The sequence below is a fragment of the Panthera onca genome, chromosome A1, assembly GCF_046562875.1.
Source record: "Panthera onca isolate mPanOnc1 chromosome A1, mPanOnc1 haplotype 2, whole genome shotgun sequence".
NCBI lineage: Eukaryota > Metazoa > Chordata > Mammalia > Carnivora > Felidae > Panthera > Panthera onca.
This window is the reverse complement of record NC_138339.1, coordinates 139,965,987-139,991,869: the sequence shown is the minus strand read 5'-3', so window position 1 is coordinate 139,991,869 and position 25,883 is coordinate 139,965,987. Positions and strand designations below refer to the sequence as shown.

The window sequence follows — 25,883 nt, the reverse complement described above, 5'->3', positions numbered from 1 at the left end:
CCTGGCTACACTTCTATTATGGATGTACAGATAATAAATTGTACAAACTAAAGTACTTTTTAATCATAGTTTAAAAAATAAATAAAATAGATCCCCCAAGAAATCTCAAATGTTGGCATCAGGCAGTTAGCCCTTATGCCTCTGTTAAAAGATTTATGTTTGCAAACCATCTGTTGGTTAGTAACTACTTTCTCCTGGGGTGATTCAGTTAGTTTATTAAAAACTTGTAGAACCTTACTTTTTCCTATTATGCAAACTCCCATAAAGGAACTTAACTACAGGTAATTTGACAAAATGAAATGTTAAATATCCTTTTATCACCATAGGAAGAAATGTTTTTATCACCACAGGTAGTAAAACACAGCCATTGCCAGACAACGTATAACTTTTTGCATCTAATCTGTCAGAGCACCCATTTTAAAGTGCATTTAAATGATAATGGAAACATATTCATCAAAGCACAATGCCAATTTTCAAGAGAATTTTAGAAAAGCAGTACTTTCATCAGATTGTCAAAAGCAAATGAGAATTGCCATTTTGGACTAATAAAGGAGAACAGAGAGGGGAAATTGACTTAAATGACTAGCATCATTAAAATTAAGTAGGATGTGAAAATATTTAAACAGAATAAGTGCTGAAAGTAAATTAGCTATTTCAAATGTCTTCAGTTTGCATTTGCCCGATTTTCAGTGCTAAACCTGACATTTTGACTTAGATTTGTAATTCTGTATACCCATCTTATATAAAAACACTCAGCATACAGTCAACTCTTGACGCATATTTATTGAGTGTTAGCAATCATCCAAGAAGTATATTAAAATTTTTATCACTGGAGCGCCTGGGTGGTTCAGTCGGTTGAGCGCCCCCCCAACTCTTGACTTTAGTCATGATCTTAGGGTTTGTGAGTTCAAGCCCCACAGTGGGCTCTATGCTGACAGCCTGCTTGGAATTCTGTTTCCCTCTCTCTCTGCCCCTTCTCTGCTTGCTGTCTGTCTCTCTCTCAAAATAAATAGAACCTTAAAAAAAAAAAAAAAGACTTTGATCACTTAATCTTCATATCAATAAGATTGGCACCATATTTTCTTAATTTTTTTTCAATGTTTATTTATTTTTGAGAGACAGCATGAGCAGGGAAGGGGCAGAGAGAGAGAGGGAGACACAGAATTCAAAGCAGGCTCCAGGCTCTAAGCTGTCAGCACAGAGCCCGACGCGGGGCTTGAACTTATGCTCTTAAACTGCTCTGCCTTACAGTCATAAGTCTGACTCAAGCGAGGTCATTACAGGAATTAACCTCACTCATCCCATTTCCTTCAAGCTACACATTCACTATGGCGTAATGGCAGAACTGAAAAGAGAAAATTGAAGGCAGGGTAGGGATATCAGCCCTCTCTCACATTCGTCTTGCTTACTCTATCCTCTGATGTTCGTTCCACCTTGCACCAGTTGTCAGAGGCAAAGGCGTTCAAATAGATAAAAATTGAAGAGGCTAACTCACATCCTTCTTTTTGCTTTCTCTTTTTCTTCCTTGTACTCACCCTCACACTTCTTTTTGGATAGCTTTGCATCGGTAGGAAGACTTGTTAACAGTAGGGTGTGACATTTATTATTTAAGCTTCCTCTTGAGAGCTGGTGTGAAGCAAGTGCTATTCTAGTCAGTGTCTCTGACCTCTACAAAAATCTGCTTTTTGGGCGTGTTAAAAAGATAAGCATTGTTAAAACTCCTGTGGCTGGTTCATTAAGTCAGAATTTCCACTGATATATTAACCTACTAAGTAATGGCTGTAGTAAGCTTATAGTGTATTAAGAGCAGCATTCAAAACAAAATACAGCCTCTCCTAGTTTAAGGAAAAACTAATTTCATTTCATGTTAATTTAGCAGAAAGACTTTTTCCATACTCACAAAGTTCTATGACCAAGCAGATTGCTTAACTGTCTGAAGCATTCTTAACCTTTCTCTTTATACATTATGAGTCCGATCCATTCTTTTGTGAGAAGAGATTATGGATGTAAATGAGTTTTAAAGTTAAAATATTCTCTGTTGGAATAGATATGTTTTATTAGAAGAAACATTGTTTCGCCAGCTAATTTAAGTCAGGTAATTAAAGCCAGAGAAAACCGCGATGCACTTCTGATTATCTGAATTTATTCATTATTATTCATTTATAGATTTATTATTTTTTGCAATAAATCTAAAAGGTCTAACTGTTCCTGATATTAGAGTTAGAGCAATTAAGAAGGTAGGTCACAGGGGCGCCTGGGTGGCTTAGTTAAGCATCTGACTTCGGCTCAGGTCGTGATCTCACAGCTTGTGAGTTTGAGCCCCATGTCAGGCTCTGTGCTGACAGCTCAGAGCTTGGAGCCTGCTTCAGATTCTGTGTCTCCCTCTCTGGCCCTCTTCTGCTGGCGCTCTGTCTCTGTTTCTCAAAAATAAATAAATGTTTAAAAAAATAATAAAAAAGAAAAGCTAGATCATAGTTCCAGCTCTTATAGGGTTTACATTTTGCTGGATAATTTCTTGAGGATATATTTTCCCATTAAAATTTCAGTAGGAGTTAATTTAGCCTTGACTCACCCAACTCTGTATAATTCTGGCTGTCCATTTAAAAGAATTTGTGCCATGGCCTGAATTACTATTAAATGTTAGAGGGCCTATGTAAACAAACAAACAAACAAACAAACAAACATTGTTGACCTGTGAGACTGTCTTCAGGACAGGTACATCATGGGGTTGCCAGTTACATAATTATATGCATTTCACTCTCATTGGATCATGTACCAGATTAAGTAGATTAGCAATGTTACTGAATGTGTTTGCTGTTCCTTTGTTGATTATTTTTTGTTGAAATCTTCTATAATTGTTATCCATTATCACACAAATTCTGTCTTGTGTTTATAAGAGCACAGTCACATAAAAGTGTTTTTTAGGAGTATTATATTCCTTTAAAACTTGGAAACTTTGAATGATATTATTATTAGGCAAAAGTATTTTGAAAAGAGGAAGTACTCAGAGAAAAGAATGCTCAAGGAATTATCCAGTTTGCAAACTTTTTTCCCCAGATTTACATTTTCTTTAACTTTTAGGGTGAGCTTAGTATAAGTAATACATATTAAAATGGGACCTCAAAAGTTCTTAAAAATTATGTTTTAAAATTATTCAAAATTACTCAAATGTAACCATTTTCCACATTTGTTGGATATCAGACTAGTTGAATACCCTCCTTTATACCTGTATACAAGTAGATCAGTAGATGGATGGATGCATAAATGAATGGATGGATGGATGGAAAGAGGAACAGAAGTTATTTTGCAGGAAACGAGTTATACTATAGTTACTAAAATATTAAATTAGGTATACTTGAACTTATCAAAAATCAAATACGAATGAAGCTAACAATGTTGAACTGTAAATGTTTCATAAACACAAATGTAGTAATATTTGAAATACCCCTATGACTAAGAATAAAGACTTTAAAAATGTTGAGATAGGTATGAATTTAAGTTTCACTCTTAGATAGTATCCATTTAATCCTGCCATTAAAGATAAAAGTAGCCCATCTGTACTCCCCTTTTCTCTCTCTGTTTTTTAGATTTTGTAGCTATTTCTGTTCTGCATTCTCTTCTGTAACTGTAATCTTTGCGCTTGCTTTATTTTATTTTTATACTTCAATGGATTCATTGCTCTTCCCCAGCCATTATACCATATCCATAGTATTTGGAGGACTTTTAAAATGCCATCTCTGGGTTGGCTGGATTTCATCATCATATTAATTTTTTTGTATGCCTTTTCAATTAAGGCTCATGGATAATACATTTTTGAGAATTCTATTGGCTCTTAAAATGTTATAATTACGTGTGGCTTTTTTTTTTTTTTTTTTTTACTTGCAAGAAGACAGTGAACACTCACTACCATGTGAGAGATGTACACACAGAAATTCCTCAACTGGGAGACTTAAAGTTGACCAAGCAACCATATACTGTACTAACTACAGTAACAGTGAAGCCCCAGATGTTGTATGAGTTTTCAAGAGTGAGAAGAGTTTGGGCACAAGCACAGAGATTAGACACAATCGTGCAGAGGTACCATCGAAATTTGGCCAGTCTGGGAGCACATGGTAAGACACCACCGGGTGACAGGAAGTCAGGGGCAGGCCCTTGACAGCCCTGAAACCCAAACTTTATTCAGAAGGAATAGTATAGTAAAACTATTATTTTTATATAGTTGTCACCCCACTCCTGTCCCCACCCTCAGTTGTTTACTGTCAAAATTCTCCTATCTTTTGGCATGGAGTATTCCATTTGTCCTTTTCTCACGGCATTGGAGTTGGCTCTATCACAGAGCTGACTTTTCCAAGGCATGGCTCTTAACAGCACACATCTTTCTGAAAAAAAAAAAAAAAAATTGATACACTTTTGACCATGTCTGCCAGTTGCTCTTGCACTTCAAAACAACTTGGCTACAAATACTATCACAGTTTCACACCTTCTTTCTTTCAGTATCTGGGGATACTCTTCTATTTTCAAGCAATAGGTGTCACTCTATGGAATGGGGAAGCCAGCTTCCTGTTTACCCCTGTCAAGTGACTTGCTCCTTCTCTTAGAATACCTGAAGAATTTTGCTTGTTCCTTTTATTCTTTAAGATTATATGTCTTTTATACATTTGTGTGTGTGTGTGTGTGTGTGTATGTATGTATGTATGTATGTGTATATACTTATATACATATATATACATATGTATATGTATATATATATATACATATGTATATGTATATATATGTATGTATATATATATATGTATATGTATATGTATGTGTATATGTATATGTATATATATATAACTGGGGGTTATAAATTCCTGTAAGGCTCTCAATTTTTTTTTTTTTTTTTTTGGAAAACTATACTCTTCCTTTGTGGTTCCATTCTTTCTGTATTCTAGGGATATTTTACTGTATTATATCTTAAATAACTGCTTTATTTGTTAATCTCTTTATAATTATGTATCATCATTTAGCCTTTTTATATCCATTGTCTTCTAGTTAATTACCTATTTCTCTCTTCCCTTTACACTTAAGTCAAGATGCCAGTTTTTCAATTTAAAACCTTATTTCTTTCTGGTTCTCCTTTGTTTACTTACCCTGTTTTGACCTTGTTTAGAGTCTTTGTTTTTTCCTCAGCTCTGAATTCTCCATTTTTATATCTTTGCATTGACATGACATCTTGTCTTAGAGCTCTTGTTTTATTAAATATAGTTGTTTAAATTCTACAGCATGGAGAAATCTCGTGTAATTCTTCTTCTGTTCCTTGGGTTATGTTTAATGTCCCACTTGGGGTTGTTCCTATATTTTGTCCTGCTTTGTTTTACTCAATAGATATCCACTGTTGGTGTGTCTTTTTTTCCCCCTATTGCTCTTGTTTCATTTAGGGTTTGTATTCTTACCTCACTATATTTTACTTTAGGTGAATTTAGTCTCACATGCTTTGTTTTTGTCTTTCTCTGATAGCTGAAATATTCATTTTCCCTGCCCCTGGAAGAAAATGTCAAACCCCTCCCACCACCCATCCCTAGAACCTCTGAATAGGTTATTCCAAGTGTCAAAAGAGCCTTTGTAGAAGGGATTAAATTAAAGGTTTTGAAATGGGAAGGTATTCTGGATAACCTGTGTGGGACTCATGTAATCACAAGAATGATTAGTAGAGGGAAGTGGGAGAGTGATAGAACAGAAATGAGACAGTGGAAACATACTGAAGTGCTATATTTTCTTTTTAAATAATTATTTATTTTTCAGAGGGAGAGAGAGAGACAGAGCACAAGCAGGGGAGGAGCAGAGAGAGAGGAAGACAGAATCCGAAGCAGGCTCCAAGCTCTGAGCTGTCAGCACAGATCCCTATGTGGGGCTTGAAATTACAGACCAGGAGATCATGACCTGAGCGGAAGTCAGATGCTTAACTGACTGAGCCACCCAGGTACCCCTGAAGTGGTGTGTTTTGAAGATGAAGGGAGGGAGCAAGATCCAAAGAATTCAGGCAACTTCTAAAGCCCGGAGGAGAAAAGAGAGCAGATTCTCCCCTGGAGCCTCCAGACAGAACCGAAAACCTTGATTTCAGGATGTAAGGCCCATATTGAACATCTGTCCTCCGGAACTGTAAGATAATACATTTGTATTTTAAGCCACCAGGTTTGTGGTAATTTGCTGTAGCAGCAAAAGGAAACTAATACAGTAAAGAATCTTCAGAGCAATTCTTTCTCTTCGATCTAGACATAATCTGAGACATTTACTTTTGGGTGAAATTACTCTTTTTTTTTCTTCCAAAAAGTATTGACTGTTGAGTTCATAATTCTGCTTAGTAACTAGTCTGGTTAAGGAACTACTTGTGATAATTTGATTGCATTATGTTTTCTTTTTATCTCTGATCACATTCTTCCCTGTAGTCATATATTTTAAGGGGCATGACTTATACCCTTGGAAATTAATTCTCTCACATGTACCTATCATACTTTGCTTGCCCTTTCTTCTTGAGTTGGAAACTAAACAAAAATTAGCGCTCCCTGCTGGTATAAATAGTGCCATGAGTATCCCTCTTGTAATGACCTCTTTATGGAATGAAATTGTAGGCTTGTGGAGTAAATGCTTATTTAATTTTACAAAATATTGACTAATTGTTCTTCACCATGGCTTCATAAGGCATTTTAGATCATGAGGATTCCTTTTTTTACCCATATCTTTGTAATCATTTTTTTACCAATTTTTTTACTATTTTTTTACCAATATGATACATGTAAAATAGTATCTAATTTTTGTTTTGCTAACAAGGCTGAACATTTCTTGATAAATGTGCCTGCCATTCAGTGGCTGTAAGAGGCTGAGCCCTTGGTGAGTGAGGGGAATGTGCAGAGGCAGTGCCTACTGGGACCAAAGAAGACAGAAGGAGGCCATAGATTATGGCCTGGTTTTAGTCCAGCTGCTGAGGTGGAAGTAAATACAGATTGCCCCTAAGGGAGGGGGTGTATGCAGTGGTAGATGGGAGATAGGATGGAGCTAACCACAGAGTTCAAACCCTATACAGAGCCCCGCTCCTTCCAGAGGACATAGACTGGGGCCTGGAACAGTAGCCTGTAGAATGAGACCTTCATGCTTGAGAACAAGCTTCATTATGTGGTCCAGGGAATGTAAATGTAATACAAGGGCTTAACTTTCCCCAAATCTCTTGGGAAATAATTAGAAAAAAGAGTAGCAAAAGAGACAACGGCTTGTTGTCAAAATACATAAGACTATTCCCGGGAGTGGGGAATGTCAATATATTTTAGGGTTGTATAGGATTATGAGATGTCCTCAACTGCATATGTATATACCAACATATACCTTACATATAACCATTTCACATAAGTTAAATAGTACTGCTAATAAGATCTAATGTCAACTCTTTTCTACCATTCAGACCTAGTTCTCTCAGGCACGATTTTAATATCGTCTACATGGGGAGATTTAGTAATGCGGTTACTGTAGATACATAAAAGAATGTTCTTTGTTTGATCCAAGTCATGTGTAGTTTTGATATCATGTGCAAAGTTCACAAATTCAAGTCACTAATGGGGTTTCCACTGGGGGGAAAACAATTGCTCTAGTCAGTGGGTCATGGCACTCCTTCTGTCCTGTGAGTACCAGCTGTGTCCCTGGGGTGCACTGATGTAACGCATAGGTCACAGAATTCTGATGCTGACTTGCATCATAATAGTCCTGATGGTGTTCTGAGCACTGGTCAAGACAGTGATTTAGTGAGAGGTAACTTCTCAAGTGAGTTGTTGTTCTTGAATGTACTGATTTGATTCTCTGTTATTTTCCACTGACTCTCTGAGAGCAGAGTTTCAGGGAGAAAGGTATTGATTTGAGTCACTCTGAAGAGGTGAACCATGAAGCAGAAACAAAAAAGGAAACATCTGGAAAGTACATACTTTCCCGAAACTTCCAAGAAGTCAAGAGGTATGTGTTAAGCATCTTCTCTGAGCATAGGATACCATGGAATTGCCTCTTAAAAAAAAAAAAAAAAAAAAGGAGAAGGGTACCTGGGTGGCTCAGTCAGTTAAGTGTCCAACTCTTGATTTTGGCTCATGTCATGATCTCACAGTTCATGAGTTAAAGCCCCACATTGAGCTCAGTGCTGAGGCTTCTTGGGATTCTCTCCCTCTCCCTCTCTCTCAAAATAAATAAACTTAAAAAAATAGGGAGAGAGTATCCCTAGCTATGGCAAGGGAGAGGAGGAGGGATGGGTAGGAGAGGGATGTGTATATGCTGGTTTTTCTGAGACCACAGGTCATCTGAGAGTAAAGAGAAAGTTCAAATAGCCAAGTCCTTGTCTCTGCAGCTTAAGATCTGTACTGTTTATACCATGTCACTCACTGTGTCACAGGTGTGGTGGTTGAGTAGTACAGTTTTACTTAAAAAATCGTATTTTCCTTTATTTGATTTTTGCCTAAGGGCATTGGGTAAGTATATGATGTTATTATGAGTCTTCTAATAGTCCTTTCTTCTGTTAATGAAAAAGAAAATGTGGCTCATAAAAGTGAGAAAAAAATTAAAACATTTAAAACTGGTTGTAGAGGGATGAGAATTTAAAGTCATAATTTATTTATTCAGAAGCAAAAAAGAATTGTTTTCCTTCAGACTATGAAAATGTAAATGTGGGGCTCCTATGTGAAATGCAAGAAAAAGGCAGAATACACATACATACCACTGTTTAGCCGTAATGGTTGAACTGAGGAGAAAGTTTGTGGTTTTCTCCTGAAAAAAAAAAAAAATGGGAAACTGAAATAATTCTGGTTACCATGGAGATTAACAGTAAACAAGTAACTTCTATAAGGAAAAACCATTGTTCAAGGGAGTGGGGGTGGGGGACAGTTGAGAGCCAACCCCAAAGTTCCAAGTGGCAGTTGTTACTCCTGAAGAGAACTTGGCACTTCCAACAATGTTTGGGGTTTCTGGGGAGAGAGGGCTAGAAAGTGAGTCATGTCTACCTACAATAAAATGAGTGCATGTTGAGAGATGTTATTAAGTGTAAACTATGAAAGCTGTAAAATATGCACTCACAACCATGTGTTCACATATACACACATGTAGAATGTAAATAAGCCAGGAAAATGTAGATACTAATATCACATATGCTTAGTATGTACTATGTACTATGTACTAGGTCCATTTATTTGCCCCTCAAGAACACGTTACATCTCTACTTTGGCCTTTGTAACTCATACACAAACGCATCTATTTCTTACTTATTTAATAATTCAGGGTATATGAGGAGGAGTGGGTCAAGCCTCCTGGGCTGATGGAAACTTTGCTATCATTAACATGCAGTTTTCCAATAGACCCTGGGTTATCAACATGCTCATCAGCTAGAAAAGGAAAGAGCTCAGAGAGACACAGAGGAGGTCTTTATGATTCTGGTTGGAAGTGGCACATGCCATTTCCACTCATTTCTATTGTGAAAAACATAATTACGTGGTCAGAACTACCACAAGAGAAGTTGACAAATATAATTTAGTAGTATGTCCAGGTCGAAAGGAGACAGCTTACAGTCTCTGCTCCATTTACAAAGAGTGCCCTTATATAAACCCAACCAATCATGATATAAATACAATAAATGAGCTATATTTTGCTATCCATGAAAATGGAGTCCATGTTTGTTCACAAAACATGTCACATGGTCGACTCTTCTTGTTTGTTTAATGGATGGATAAATGTACAAACAGCAAACATGGACTACATCTCTATTATTTTCATGTAATTTCTCAGCATATATGAATTTAAAAGTTCTGCATCATGGACACAAGGGAATGACCCCAACTCAAGACCAGATAGCAAGGGGAGATTCTTCCTCTTCAGATTACTTCTCCTGCATCTCTTCAGAAAACATGTTTGCTGGTGCTGGTAAGGAGAGTGTATTGAATAAATTGGGATCTAGGCTGAGGCCAGAGATAAACTGGGTGATTCTGCCCATTAGTTGATACAAGGCTCCCTAGTACAGAAACAGACTAACAATGTGTCTTCATCTTCTTACATGATCAACTGTGGAAGCCATCAGTTGGAAGAGAAAAATACTTAAGAGGATTAGAATAAGCCCCAAAAGATCAGTGGAGAGTGGTGTTTTATTTGAGGAAATGGTGGGAGAGTGTTGGGTATGAGAATTTTACTAGAGAAACGTGGAAGAGAATGTCAGTATGAGCCAGCAAAGCATATATGTTATCAGGAAGGTGTGAAATTACTCAAAGCTTCAAATGGACCAAAAGAGGTAGGATCCTTGAGATCTGGACTTGAGGTAGACTTTAGAGACATCCAGTCTAAGACCCGTCCCTTTCATGTATTTTTATAGCCAGTGTTCTCACACTTATCACCATATACACTTTTTGCACTCCTTATTCCCATCATTGATTTCTTTATAATCTTCCATATGTGTCTAAATTCTCTGTGCCATATTTTTGTCCCTACCATACAAACAGTGGTAATTTCTCTGACTTCTAGAACCCTAGATTAGTTATCCCTGTTTTTTTTTTATTTCATTTATTTTTTTTTATTTCATTTAAATAGTAGTACACAATTTATAGTTTGTGTCTGATTCCTTTAACTCATCATATCTGTGAAATTTATGTTCTGTGTGTCAGATATATACACACACACACATATATATATATGTACACATATATATATATATACACACACAAACACATATTTTATGAATATAAATAATTTATTGATTATATTTTTCTGAGTATTTGGGTTGTTTTTAATATGGGGCTATTCTAAAAAGTGATGTTTGAATATTCTATTACATGCATTTTGTTATCTGACATATTTCTGTTTGGAGAATGCTTGAGTTAAATTGTTAGCTGGTAGTTTTCAGATTTTATCTTAATCTCTTAGACATGAGTCTTTTATGCCTTTATTTTCTTATGCAGTCACATGTCACTGTACACTTAACCTTCCACATCCTCCTCTATACCCCCATTTAATTTGGATCTTCACATAGTCTCAAAGCTCATATATTCTTTCTCTTACAATTTTGATTTTTACACCTTCTAATGTTCTTTCATTATTTCTTTAGATTTCACAAATCAACTAATGCGGTGAGTCTTAAAGAGAATATTCCTAATCATTACCTTATACATCTGAATCATAACAGCATATACACACTCAAACATGTAATCATGGGACATGCAATCTACACACATAGATATTAGCTGAACTGAAACAGACACGAAGCATACCTAGTGTTCTCACTCACGCAAAATTTACCCCATATTCAGATTCACAAACACCAAATCAATCATATATTAAGCATCATTCCTGTCTTAAGCAACATGTTAGGAGCTTATACACACAAATCACATTGCATCCATCACAACAGTTTGCTACAACATGTGCATTATACACATAGCAGACACATCCATAAGGGATGATCATCGTTTTTTTTTTTTGTTTTTTTTTTTTAATGTTTATTTATTTTAGAGAGACAGAGCACAAGTCAGGGAGAGGCAGAGAGAGAGGGAAACACAGAATTAGAAGTAGGCTCTAGGCTCTGAGCTGTTAGCACAGAACCTGATGCAGGGCTCGAACTCACAAACTGTGAGATCATGACCTAAGCCGAAGTTGGATGCATAACTGACTGAGCCACCAAGGCGCCCCAGAGGAACGATCATAATCTTAAACTATTAGTGAGCAGTGAGCTTGGTTAACTTGGAAACAGAGACACTGGTATAATAATAAAAAATATGTTCTTCAAAAATAAAAATGCATCAATTGTTTCATTTGAGGTTATAAATCTCTAGGATACTGAATGTGGAGGGTCAAAGAGTATCAAATGTAAAGGAAAGCAAATGGTACCAAAAATCCTAACCAGGGTGAATGGATATGAGGAGCCATAGTAGCAAGATCCAGATAGAAGAATGGAATGCTGAAGTACTGTTCAGGACAAAATAAGTATTTCCCCAGGAGGGTGCTGGCAGTGGGGAGAGTAGGTTAGGGAGAAGACAGTAGGAGGGGAACAGAATGGAACCAACTATTTTTATGACTTTGGTTTCATTTTCTAGGAATCCCAAAGTCACACAAATATGATCCACCACCTGAGTACTCTTTGGAAGACAGTACTCTGGTCTCTGAGGCAAAAGATGGACACTCTGAAGTGAAATACTTTTCCTATAACTCCTCCTTTCACCATCACCCTTATGTTGGTAAGGAGAAAGAAAGGGCATTTAAAGTGTAGGCAGATCAGGGCAGTGGGAGTCTGAACAGACCTGTAGACGTCCAGCTCAGCATCTCTGCTCAGCCACTGGGGGAAAGGTACACATTGGGTCCGGTTATCATATTCTCCTCCTCTCTTATTTGGGAGTCTAGGTCTCTGTTTCTGTACCCTCAATAGGAATTCATTATATATAAACACTTTTCACTCGTAGGGGGTAGGAAGTTACTCTGTGCATTCATTTTGAGACAAACATCATTTATTGAGGGAAGAAGTAGAATCAAAGACACAGTATCCACAATTGCTGTGGTGTCCATTAAGCCTACAAGTTAAGAATTAATATAAAATTAAACCATAGCTTGTAGCACTCTAGTAATACATGACCAGAGAAAATATAAAAGAGCCCTGCATCATTAGTTATCTATGTTAAAGAGTCCTATAGGTAATGAATTGCTGAATTTGAGCTCACAATCGAAAACTACAAAATATATACCTTCAAGGTAGATTCTGCAAACACCGTGAACACCAAGTTTTAGCTTCACAGTTCACTTAATTTAATAGTGCTTTAGGGGTGGTAAATAATGTTTAAAACTATTAAAGATGTAAAAACTGAAAACACTACCAAGAAAGAAGTTTTTTTAAAAAAGTGGTAGTTTTAGAAATGAGAAATAACATTTTAGAAATTATAAAAAATGTGGGATGAATTAAACATCACATTTGACACAAATGAAAAGAAAATTTGTGACCCAGAGGATATAGCCAAGGAATTACCTACAAATAGAAATCAGAGAGATAAATAGATGGGAAGTGTGAGAGAGAGATTACAATAAATGAGGACAAAATGTGATAGTATGACATATCAAACCGAGGTTCATGAAGAGTAATATGAAGAAAGTAAGACAACATAAAGAGATAATGGTCAAGATTTTTTTCAGAAATGATGGAAGATACAAATCCTTAGAATCAGGAAACATTATTAGGAAGCTTATCACAGGAAAGGCAAAAATAAATCCAAACCTGAGTATACTAAAACAAACATTCACAACCTCAATAACAAAGACCTTAAAGCAACTAGAGAGAAGCACACAATACTTCAAAAGAATGGTGATTTGTCAGGCAGTGTACATCTCAGCAGCGATTGTCAACACTGGAAGACAGTGTAAAACTATGTGCTGAAGGAAAAGAACAGTCATATCATAAAGAATAAGGGTGAAATAAAGACATTCTTCAGGTAAAAAGTGTAAAAAATAAAATATAAAAAAGTTACAAGCACAGAATCTATTCAGAAAGACGGAATGGAACACAGGAACAAAAGGTGAGCTGAGGAGTTGGTAAGTCTGTGATTGAATGTAAATAGGCTTGATGATTAATACACCCAGACTGGTAATCATGAATTGAGAGATGGTCAACAAAACGGGCATACCTGAAGTATTAGATGATAGTCACATGTAACATGACTGGGAGTTCAAGTATTCGAAGCTGTGTGTTTTGCACAGAGTGGGCACCACCATTGACTCACATAAGCAACTCGCCCTCAGAAAAGAAAGGAAATTGGGTAAACAGAGCCTGCCCATTTTGAAAGCTCCCAGTGAATATGGCAGTCCTTAGTTTAAGGTAATATATTTGTTATCAGCTATCAAATGCTATAACATTATGACAAATCTAGTGGATTAAAGACAACAACACTTTATCCTGTTATTATAGAGGTCAGAAGTCTAAAATATGTCATATAGATCCACCCATCTAATCCAAAATAATCTTTCTACTTCAAGGTCCTTAATTTAATAACATTTGTCAAGTCCCTTGGGCCTTATAAGGTAACATTACAGGTTCTGGGGATAGGTTATGGGCATCTTTGGCTAAGGTATTATTCAGCCTGTAACCACTAAAATGAAAATGTGTTACACGCAAAGACATGTGAATAGGTTAACAACGAAAATGAAAATGTGTTACATGCAATGGCAGATGTAGAGTCAAGTAAACAAATATTTAAATATATTGACTACACTCTGTCATAGCACAGTTCCCAGACACACTGTAGGGGTCTCCATGAAGACAATATACATATATCTACCTGACCATCAACAGTTGGGAACATTTTAAAAAAAAAATTTGAGTACTTATATTCTGGAGCTTTGGCCAGAAAAAAGACTCTATTCTCCATGCAGTATTCTCCATACGTGGCACACGTATGTCTGAGTTAGAAACCCAAATGAACTGAGTGTATGAATGATTGGATATATCTCTTTAATTTGGATGCACTTTAACAGAAATCTTAAACAAGCAAAAGGAAACTACACTGATTGGTCCTATTTCCAGGCACAAAGAAAACAATGTCATTTTCTCAAACTGTTCATTCTCTGTCTCTGACAATAAGAATACTCGTAAGTAGAGATGTCTGGACTGGAGGTAGGGAGTGGCAGAGAAAGTAAGCACGGCGTTTGCTGTCTACAAACTGGTATCAGCTGATCCAAGTCTATGTCTGGACTACAGTGAGAATGCAAGGTGTCTTCCCCCTTGGGGGATACTCATTTGCAGCCATATAAAATAAAACTGAGAGATTCGAGGGAAATCTCAAAAAGGACAAATAGCCCAAAGTGCAAGGATATCAAAACAGAACCGTGTTTGCAAAGATGGAGGCTAAGGAAATGTCAGACATCTCTGAGAAATGGCAAGATAAACTCAGTCTGAACCTGGGAAGATGAACTCGGTTGCTCATAATGTGGGCAGAGTTCTGACAACCAGTGTGAAATGGGCCAGCAAGGACCAGAGAGAGTATCTAGATTTTCCTTTTTTTCTTTGAGAGGAGTAAACTCCTTAGCATATGTCCTCTAACGGGTGAAGATGGGACAGAGATTTGAAAAGAATCCTTAAATTTTATCTCTAACAACCTCCTACCCCCGTAAACACACAGGAATCTTTATTCCATCACACCCACAACTAGACTCATCACCGTGTGCCCTCACATTTACGTGTATTAACACTCTTCCTTTCATTCCCCATTCTCTGCTCCCAATTGTTTACACTCCCAGACACTCTCATAAGCTCAGATCCTCACATAGTAAGGAGGATACAAATGCTCATTTTGCAGCATTTGTATTCTTCACGTTGGCTTTCTCTAACCTCATTCCTTAGATACTGTAATCTCTAACTCACACAGATAATCTCACTCTTGTAGAACTTCGTATTGCACAGTAATGCATGAAGCCAACACAATCATATACGATCTTCTAAAACTTTTCTGTTCCTAGTCCCTTGGGTTCCTCATGCAGTTCCACAATCTGGGAGCTCATATGAGGTCTCCCATGTATCCTTCACATGGTTAGTCTTCCAACACTTTCTCAGTGTCACCAGATCTCACAGAATCACCCAGGTTCATATAGTCTGTCATAAACCAACAGATATTATGTAACTACTTGAACTTCAATAGTATATGACACACAGATCACTCATGATACAGGGAAGATGTACTGGCTGTACCTATACAGAATTATGCTGCATATCACCCAACACATCATACTCAACGCCACCTTCACATTCAATGTCCGTGTCACCCCTACACTGTCTACATAAAATTATTGAAGAAACCTGACAGACACATGCACACATCAGACTGTACTCATCAAACCTGGTACACATACGAACTCTCTGAAGGATATACCACCTCCACTGACTTGTCTCATCCTTACACCAACATGACCTACCAGTCATCCAAGAGACAAAATAGACGTATTTTGTGAAGTAAAAATTGGGGTCCAGGCTTAACTGAAGTTTTTAAACATAAGAGACTTAATCCTGAGTTACTTTATCAGGAACAAAAATTCACCTATTACTGAAAGTCCATGGAAATGTAGGAGGAAGGAAAACAAACTGGCGATTTCCATGATGTGTTTAAAGTCATGGTAGAGATAGAGGTGATCCAAGAAATATGCATATTTTAGTAGGAAAATAACCAACAACATAGAATTTACCTGTAGATTGGGAAGATTTAAAGGTAGGGTATGAGTTTGGTAAGTATAGGAGCAAAAATTGATCAGAACAATGTGTGGGGCATGTGAGAAAAGTGACACCAGTGACAGGGCCAAATGAGGGCTGAACCATTTAGCAGTCAGTAGCTGTTGACAGGGGAGCTGTGTCCATTGTTGAGAGGTGTGGTCTGAAGTCCACCTTGGGGTTCCTACTGGAGTCTCCAGGTCCTGCATTGCATACCTGTTCAGCAGGGCCCTCATGTGAGGTTCCACAAGAGTAGATAACCTGGAAGGGGAGGTTAAGGACCAGCAGTGGAAGTCAGTCAATTCTTTCCTGTAAATTCTAAACCTATCATGAAGCAGCAGGACTTATATATCATAAACCACAACTGTCAAACTGAGACCTTTACCTTATCGTGTACCTGGAAAGAATTTGAGCTTGGATACACTCCAGAAAACAACATAGGGCACTCATAGTTCATCAGATACTTCATTCCAACAAATATTTTTATATACCTTGATTTTAGGACTTTGAACAGAAACTAGACTATAATCTTCATGAAGATAAGTGCCATGTGTGTGATTCTATGTGGTATTTCTTGAATGTTTAGTGGAAGCAAAAAAAATATCTGATTTTCCTTCTCTTCCCCAGAGGTCTTAAAATCAGGTGAAGAAGACTCTTCACATTCTGGACCCTCTAGGTTGGTCCAGTTCCACAACCAGATGGCAAAGGTTTCAGGCTCAGAACAGATCTTCGGTGTCCCTTCTCCAGACAGGCCCATTCACAGTGGTATGTGATGGGGGAGAGGAGGGGCTGAGGGGGATTCAGGCATGGTGGTGAGGCAGCATGTTAGTCAAAAATTAGAATTGAGCTCCTTTGCTCAGCAATGTCCATAGATGACCTCTTCTCTCAAGGACTGCCCAGGGTCTCTGTTTATAATTGTTAGGCAGAATATACCATTTCAGCATCCCTGTCTTCTTTGGAAGAAGCCCTTAATGGATCTGAATGGGAAGATTAAAAATCTAAGAGAAATGTAGGAATACATTTCCAGAAGAGGAGTCTGTGAAGTCTTAATTTGACCATCTCCAGCACCAGAGTTCTGAGGGAATCTTGAAAATCGATTTTATCTGTATATATACATATCTTTGTATCTATGTTTCTCTCTGTCTCCCTCCCTCCCTCTCTCTGTCTCTCTCTCTCTCTCCATCCATCCATCCATCATCTATCTATCCTCACTATATGTGTGTGTAGATAGATATATATCCATATGTAAGTAGATGTAGATGCAGAGGTCTTCATACAACTTGTACCCCACATTCCCTAATTACACAATTTCCCATGAGGAAAATCAAGCTATTAATATCCAACTTAAGTGACTGCATACTGTTTTCCAGGAATAGTTCTTTCTAAGTGTTCAGTATTCTCTACACATCTCCAGAAATATCACATACGAGGTACTAAATATCATGGGCGTCCACCATAAACACAATTTTAATAATTATTATTTACTTATATCTTAGAGTAAGTGAAGTTTTCAAAGGCCAACGCACCTTAGAGTTTTTGGGTTTCAAATGAGAAAGTCACCTTCATTTTAATGAGAGCAAGTCTCACATTTGGTAATGATGTGTGGCTTCTAATGTCCACTCAATGTGTGTCTTTTGAATTGACAAACTCTGGAAAATGCCACATCTCAATGTTTTGTTTGGTTTTGTTTGTTTTTATGACTCCACAAAATGCCACCTCAATGTTTTGGGTTTTTTGTGTGTTTCTTCGTGTTTATTCCATTCTCCAGAAGTCACGAAAGGTGAAGAGGATGTCCCTCCTGCTGAGTCATGTGTAGTGGTCCCTGCCTGCAATCAGGCAGCAGAAGAAAAGTCCTCTGTCTCAGAATACTTTTCCTGTGTTTCCTCTGTACGCAAGCTCGTTCCTGTTGATGAGTGTGGTAAGAAAAACAAACAGGTGGGGTCTGAGTATGGAGAGGAGGTAAAACTGAGCTGCTTGGCCCAAGCCCTACTTATTTAGTCTCCCCTCAAAAGCAGAAAAGGGTTTCAGGGCGGAGGCATTGGGCTGAAGCCTCTGCAGAGGAACAGAGAGAGTCAGTGTCCCTTCAAAGATAAGACACAGCTCCTCATATGAACACTGGGATGGGTCATGTAGAGCACAGTGCCGGTGTGGGCAGTTCATCGGAACCTTCCCCCTCAGAGGAGCATGAATTCATATGCTCACACACACTCACTCATCTGTATTCCTTCCTACCAGGTATGGTGCCATTTCTCCTTCCTTTTACTTTTTCTACCAAACTTACCTGCCTTCATTCCTCATTAACCTTCCTGTGTTCTAGTAACATGGTGTAGGTATGCCCCGGTACCTTCATTCCGACTCACCCACTTACACACTAATCCCGTAAGCAATTTATGTTGCCTCACACAGATAACTTGTTTCAACTCCCTCATGCTAAGCCAAACTGCAGAAAATTCATAGACCCTGGAGGGAATGCACTTTCATATACTGCCTTTCTAATCTATATGCCACTTGACCCACAAAGACTTCGGCCCCTCATGGAGCCACACACTCTGAGAGCTCAGGTCACTTCTGCTAACACTCGATGTCATATCGACTCGCAGCAAGAATAGGCAGCGCTCCTGCACTTGTTCACATTTAACGCACATGCGCACATTCATCCGCCGTCGCCTTTTACCAGTATCGAAAACACTCACCAGAGATGTCCCCAGACACACATACAACTCCGCTAGACACACCACACCCTCATTTCTCCAGTTATACCAGGTGCACCTCAAGTAAAACATACCACTCCCAGAATTCTGCAGTGTAACATGTGCATATGCTTCTGCTTCACATTTCCGCATAGGAATATTCTCCTGGCCATATTACGTCCTCCAGACATCACATACTTATTCTACTTGTTTTATGTTTGGAATTTTCTTTCCTAGGAATCCATCAATTACATCAAGATGTTTCTTGTCTTGGATACCAGTTGGAGACTTCCTCCCCCTTTCCACACGTCTCCTTCCCATTCCATTTTGTCAGTGATACTAAGTCCTCTTTTACCTCAGAAGACATGAAAGAGGAAAGGCTCATGACAATTTACTATATGCGTGTCCAGATGAAAAGGGGAGTGGCTGCCTTATGTGACACAGAGGAAGGACTGGAGCCTCCCTCAAAGAAGACAAGAATACAAAAAATGACCTTTATTGAAAAGAGCCCTACAGAAGCCACCCTCTCTTATGTGGGTACAAAGGAACTCCTGACTGACAGTGAGTCCAGCTGGAACAACAAAGACCAAGAGGAACAGGAGGAGGTTGAGAGTCCAGCAGAACCTCCAGCTGTAGATGAGTGTTCCAGGGCCAAGACGCCCGAATGGCTGGTGTCCCAGGATAGTGGTGTCAGGTGCATGGGCTGCTGCCGGGTCTTCCCCACCTTAGAGGTCCTCCAGCAGCACGTGCAGCATGGGATCAGTGAGGGCTTTAGCTGCCGTACTTTCCATCTTACCTTGACTTGGCTGAAGAGCAAGAAGAGCAGGATAGAGAAGAAGAGGAGGAAGAGGAATAAAGTCAGGAAGATAATGTACCAATGCCAGAAAGGAAAGCGTTTTGGCATGAAATCTTCACGCAAATAAACAGACTACTTTTCAGCCCCTAAAAGAGAGGAAGTAGAGTAGGCCATACTCTACTGAGGGGGCTTCATCTTCTCTAAACAGCCCTAATACCCACTGTTGTTTATTTACACCCACCCCCACCCTCACCACTATCACCACACCACCCATAGGAGCAGAGAACCATTTTCACTTTTACCCACTCCTCTCCCAAGAAGGAGGAAGAAGAAGGAAGGTCACACCTTGTGGAACAGCAAGATGTTCTTGAGCCAACGAAAGAACAGTGAACACCAGTATATCATCGCCACCATTACAGTTGAGAAAAAAAAGACTCACTGGAAGGTGGCAACGTCTAGGGGCCAAATTATAGAAGAGGTGAGGACCCTTGGGGTAAGAGAGCACCTCAAGGGTATTTGGGATTCAGGGTTCTGAGAAAAGGTGGCAGCCAGCAGAGATGCCTCCTGAGGTTTTCCAGTAACTGTGATGATGAATTTCCTTCAGAAGAATATAGACTTGAAAGCGGAATTAATTAGTGAGAATGCTTCCTTTTTATGCCCTTTGAGGAGACTGGAGTAAAGACAGACCAGTCTGGTAGTTCAGTAGGGCAGACAAGCCTGGGCCCATCATTCCTAGGTAAACCAAATGTCTTGGGAGTCACATCCACCCTAAATATATTCCTGGGCCTGCCTCCCTTTCAAGAGGCACAGGGCTTAGCAGGGACAAACATTGTCTCCTGGAGGAAGGGTTGGTACACAGGCCAGTCTTCCTAGGTGTGAGTGAGATCTCAGATGTCATATTGTGAGTTGCATACCCTGAGGAATCTGCTGGGGAGTTACAACCACTTGAGAGAAACAACCAATGGAATCCTTTTTTTGTTTTGTTGTTGTTGTTGTTGTTGTTGTTGTTGTTTTATCCCCTTTGGTATATACTATTTGCCTGTAGTTCTGGTTGCTTTCTCTCAAGTGTCAGATGCAACTGGAGGAGGAGAGGGATCGAGGGTACCCTTCTGCCAAGGATCCTTTCTGGAAGCTTTTAATGTGTTGCTTCCTGGAGGATCCTCATATTCTTTTATGAAAGTGCACAGTCCCCACATCTTATTCTTTATTTTTGTTACAGCATCAAGTGCCTTGTTCTAAGGGATCTATAGAGGGGTTAAACATGGATGAAACTACAAAGACATTGCAAAGCCAGCTTCACACTACAACGAATGGGTGTATGTCTTTTTAGTTAATGGGACGAAGGAAGGGCTCATTTTCCATGCTCCAGAAATCAGTTAGACTGTAGCCCGGGAATGGCCCCAAATTTTCTGAATAATGTAGAGTGACTGAGGACTTATCACTAAAATAAGAAAAGCTGCCTTCCTCACTGAAGGGACCCTCTTCTCTGTTTTGGTTTTCTCACAGCAACACAGACCCATGGCCCAAAGATTTCAAGTGATGGTATCCAGTACCTTCCTACAGTCTGATGGGAGCACAAAAGTTCTCGTGAGCCCCATAGCAGGGAGGGCTGGCTGTAGATGGATGTCCCTGATCCTTTGCAGCTGCTCCCAAGTTACCCTGGTAAAATGTGGTGCCCGTGTCTGGAGAAAATATCCACATGGACCTGTGAGGAGCCCGAGGAACACCAGGAATACTGTGCACTCAGGAGATCTGCAAGACAACTTTCCTGCCCCTGCCAGCCCACCTCACCCCTCCAGGAGTTCGATGCCATTGCAGACATCTGCAAGGTTGCCTTGTGGAGAAGAGGGCGATATCCCTAGAGAGATCTTAGTACTGTGGAAAGCACATTTCTCATACCTAGACCTTTCACCAGTGCAACAGAAGGTTGATGAGGACTTGGCAGGACTCCAGGAAGGAGATTGCTAACTTGACAGAAGGTTTAAAAGGATATGTCAATTTCTTTCCCAGTCTCAGTTCTACTTGTAGCTTCTCAGGTCCCTTTCATTTAGTGGAGGCTTGACCACCTGGCTTGTAGTCTTATTCTCCAGCCCAGCTGTCACTCTTCAACCCACCAAATGTATTCCCCTCCTCCATACCTTCTACCCAGAATACGTGTAGCAGAGCATGAACACTGACGGATACAGATGGTACAGATTGTCATCCATACCTTTTCACCCACACATTCCCACCAACGTAGTCTTTGTTAACAACTTGACTTATTTTTCGATATCTTTTTCTTTAAACGCACATATACCTTTCCCCTACATTTCTCTAACATGCTCACCCACACAGTTATTTGCCTGGGGAGCCATTCTTATCATTGAGACAGGAAAAGCTAGTGTACAGACGAAACCAAAAGTAAAGAAAACCCACTCCTTGGCTTTCATGAGCTCGTGCACGTGTAGGTGTACACACACTTCTTACACGGTCAAAGTAGGAAGGATGGAACGTATGACAAACATCAGAGATGATCAAGTATATGTACCCAAGGGTGTCCCAAAAGTCATAGCACACTTTCAAGCTTAATCATTTTAGAAACCTAAAAGCTACCAATTTTTGAACAATATAATTTGCATGTTGAATTATTTGCATGTCACTTAACACTGTAATTATACATTTTCAAAGATAAATTGTAATTTTTCTTTGTCATCTTCCATCTTCAGTCAGAGGGACAGATACACACAAAAAAATGTTTTTAAAGCATTACAGTTCACAAAGCTATATAAGGGAAATTAAAATAGTTCAACTTTCAGATGGTGGTGTTTATAATTTGTAGCTTTTGCATTTCTGGTATTACTAAAGCTTAAAACTGACCTATGGCATTTGGGACACCTATATGTATATATACAGTATATCCAGCTGTGTGTGTATATATATAGATATGTATGTGTTTATATGCATATATATATCATATATATACACATCTCTTCTATATATATGTATATATCATATATATATATGATTATCTTGAAACTATTTTTATGTCTATTGCCCCTATGGATATGTACATATAAGAAGTGTGTGTGTACCCGTGTGTCATAGAAGGGGTGGATTATAGTTGCTTTTGCTTTCATCTGTGTAATTCTTTTTCCTGCTTCCTTTGATAAGAAGCTCTACTTTCTGGCCACAAATATATGGGCAAGTAAGTCAGACTAATGAAGTGAAGTCCTTACTTCGCTACTTGGCTTCCATGATTCACCCTGGGAATAATCATCAGTCTGGGTTGTACTGATAGCTTGGAAAATTAAAGTAGAGGAGCTGGAGACTGGGGCAATTGGTGGGGAGTTATCCTTTGTCTGCAACTCAAGGTCTATGAGCCTCTAAGACTGGACACGCTTCAATTCCTCCTTTTTAGAAGACCTGGCTGTTTTAACTATTAGTTTAATATGCTAAGCACCCCCACTAACCACTTCAATAAATTCTTGTTTTGTCCATTATCCTGAGTCAATTACTTTTGTTTGTTACCTAATGTCCCTTAATTGTTGCAAATCAACTTTAACATGATAATTTCTTCCATTATAATAGTTGAAATGATGTGCCCTAGAAATCAGTAATACATTATTATATTCCTCTGATTTTATACTTAAACATAAGAGATATGCTTATACTCAGTACGTACACTTGATTAATTAGAAAAGTGCATTACAAATATTTGGGTGTATAAACAAAATGATCGGGCTTCAAAATAGTCAAACTGGACTAGATTTCTTACTGCCACTTAACATATTTGTACACTGAGTCAGTGCTCTATTTTAAAAAAATGGAGATCATAGTACCTAAAGTAATAGTAATTGTGAGGTGAGTAAGATACAGGTAAAAGCACCCAACTTAGTTACTCACAAATAAAATTTCAGACATTTTTAGTAACTATTTTCTTTACCTTTATCAGTAGTTTTATATGTCTGGGTAGGAATTTTTTTATATATATTATTTTAGATATGCTGAGCTTCTTAAGAAATTTTAGGTTTTTTTTTTTTCTAAGTTTAATGATTTATTTTTGTGAGAGAGAGCAGGGGAGGGGCACAGAGAGAGGGAGAGAATTTCAAACAGGCTCCATGCTGTCAGCATAGAGCCCAACTTGGGGCTCAAACCCACAGACCATGAGATCATGACCTGAGCCGAAATCAAGAATCAGCCACCCAGGCGCACCTAAAAAATCTTTTAGTTTTGATATAAATATAAACTCACAAGAAGTTGCGCAAACACTCCAAAGAGGTACCATGTACCTATCACCCTGCTTCCTTCAACATAATTGTAGCGCGTTACCAAACACAGGAAATTTACTGGAACAATACAATAAACCATCCTGTAGACCTTCCTAAGATGTCACTCTTTTTACATGCACTCATTTTTTGTATGTTTTTATATATAATTCTATGACATTTTATCCCTTGTATAGAATTATATACACATCATTGCAGTCAAGGTACAAAAATGCTCTGATACCACAAAGCACTTCTCTCAAGCTGGTCATAAAGGGCACACCCATTCTCCCTTCCCCCAACTTCTGACAGCCACCTATCTGTTCTCCATCTCTATAACTTATTTACCTCACAAATTTCATATAAATGGAATGGTACCATATGTAAACATCAAAGATTGGCATTTCCAACTAAACAATTTTCTTAAGATCCAGCCAAAATGTCTGAATACTTTGATACTTCATTACTTTTATTGCTGAGTAGTATTCCATCGAGCTATGTAGAGCCATTTAACGTGTCAAGTGTTCAAAGGTGCTTTCACGTTTGTGGTGATTATAAAGCTTCCGTGACAAAGGTTTTTAATGTAGACATGAGTTTTCCCCATATAAATGCCTAAGAGTGTTATTATAATAGTATAATATATGGCAAATATAGATGTAAATATTTTTAAACTATTTCAGTAGATATGCAGTGGTATTTTGTGTTTTTAATTTGTGTTTCCCTATGACTAGGGATGCTGCATGTCTTTTCAGGTACTTATCATTTGCAGTCTTTCTTTTGTGGATTGTGAGTATAAGCCTTTTACCTATTTTTATTTATTTATTTATTTTTAATTATTTATGTTTATTTATTTTGAGGAAGAGAGAGTGCGCACAAGTGAGTGGGCAAGGGGCAGACAGGCAGAGAGAATCCCAAGCAGGCTCCGTGACACGGGCTCAACCCTATAAACTGTGAGATCATGACCTAAACCAAAATCAAGAGTTGGACACTTAACTGACTGAGCCACCTAGGTGCCCCCAGAATTCCAATTTTTATGAATCCAAATACTTCAGCTATTGTCTTTTATGGATAGTACCTTTGGTGTCATGTCTAAAAACTTGTTACCTAACTCCAGGTCCCAAAGATTTTCCCCTATGTTTTCTTCTAAAAATTTTATACCTTGCCATTTTACATGTATATCTATGATCCATTTGAGTTAATTTTTGCGCGGAATGTGAGGGTTAGATGGATGATTATGGTCACTGTTATACATTTTTTCCACCATCATTTCCAAAAATCAGCTAGTCATATTTGTGTGGGGAACTATTTCCAAGTTCCCTGTTTCAAGTCCCATCAATTTATATGTGTGTATCTCTTTGATATTCCATGCTGTTTTGATTGCTGTAGATATTGACCAATTATTAAAAATGGGTAGTGTGGTTCTTCCAATTGGTTGCTGCTTTTCCAATACTGTTTTAGCCATTCTAATTCCTTTGTGTTTCCCCATAAATTTTAAGGTAAGCCTGTAAATATATACCCAAAAATCTTACTGGGATATTAATAAGGCTTACATTGAATCTCTACATCATTTTGTCAAGAACTGACATCTTAAAAATGCCTGGCATTCCAAAGCATGGATATTATATGTTTCTCCATTTATTTAGGTCTTCTTTGATTTTTTTTTTTTTTAATCAGTGCTTGTACTTTTCATTCTACAGACCCTGTGCAGGATTTATAAGATTGATTCACAAGCTTCTTGAATCTGTAAATTCTCCTTCTGGGACACCAGTGGCATAAATGTCATAACTGTTGGTATAATCCCTGTTTGTCTGAGGCTCTGTTCATTCTTTTAACATTTTTTCATTCTTTTTTTTTTTTTTCATAATTGAATTTCTCTTTATCTACCTTCAGATTCGCTGAATCTTTCCTTTGTCATTGTGCTCTTTGGCCCAATT

At 38.3% G+C, this 25,883-nt stretch overlaps 1 protein-coding gene across 1 annotated transcript; it reads left to right on the top strand.

Moving 5' to 3' along the window:
• The first annotated feature begins 7,766 nt into the window (after positions 1–7,766).
• On the top strand, positions 7,767–23,172 carry LOC132681634 (protein FAM170A-like). Its single transcript, XM_060636296.3, has 7 exons — positions 7,767–7,977; positions 9,787–9,921; positions 12,078–12,218; positions 16,847–16,984; positions 17,988–18,137; positions 19,147–20,183; positions 21,212–23,172. Exons 1-6 carry the CDS (start codon positions 7,908–7,910, stop codon positions 19,830–19,832), a joined length of 1,320 nt encoding a protein of 439 aa, XP_060492279.3. The 5' UTR covers positions 7,767–7,907; the 3' UTR covers positions 19,833–20,183; positions 21,212–23,172.
• The last annotated feature ends 2,711 nt before the right edge of the window (positions 23,173–25,883 follow it).

Bases quoted from the DNA above. Each gene is read 5' to 3' on its own strand.
- LOC132681634 (XM_060636296.3), top strand. From the start codon at position 7,908: ATGAAGCAGAAACAAAAAAGGAAACATCTGGAAAGTACATACTTTCCC. The intron at 12,219-16,846 runs GTAAGGAGAAAG...TCTCTTCCCCAG, and splicing joins TCACCATCACCCTTATGTTG to AGGTCTTAAAATCAGGTGAA. The intron at 18,138-19,146 runs GTAAGAAAAACA...TTTCTTTCCTAG, and splicing joins CGTTCCTGTTGATGAGTGTG to GAATCCATCAATTACATCAA.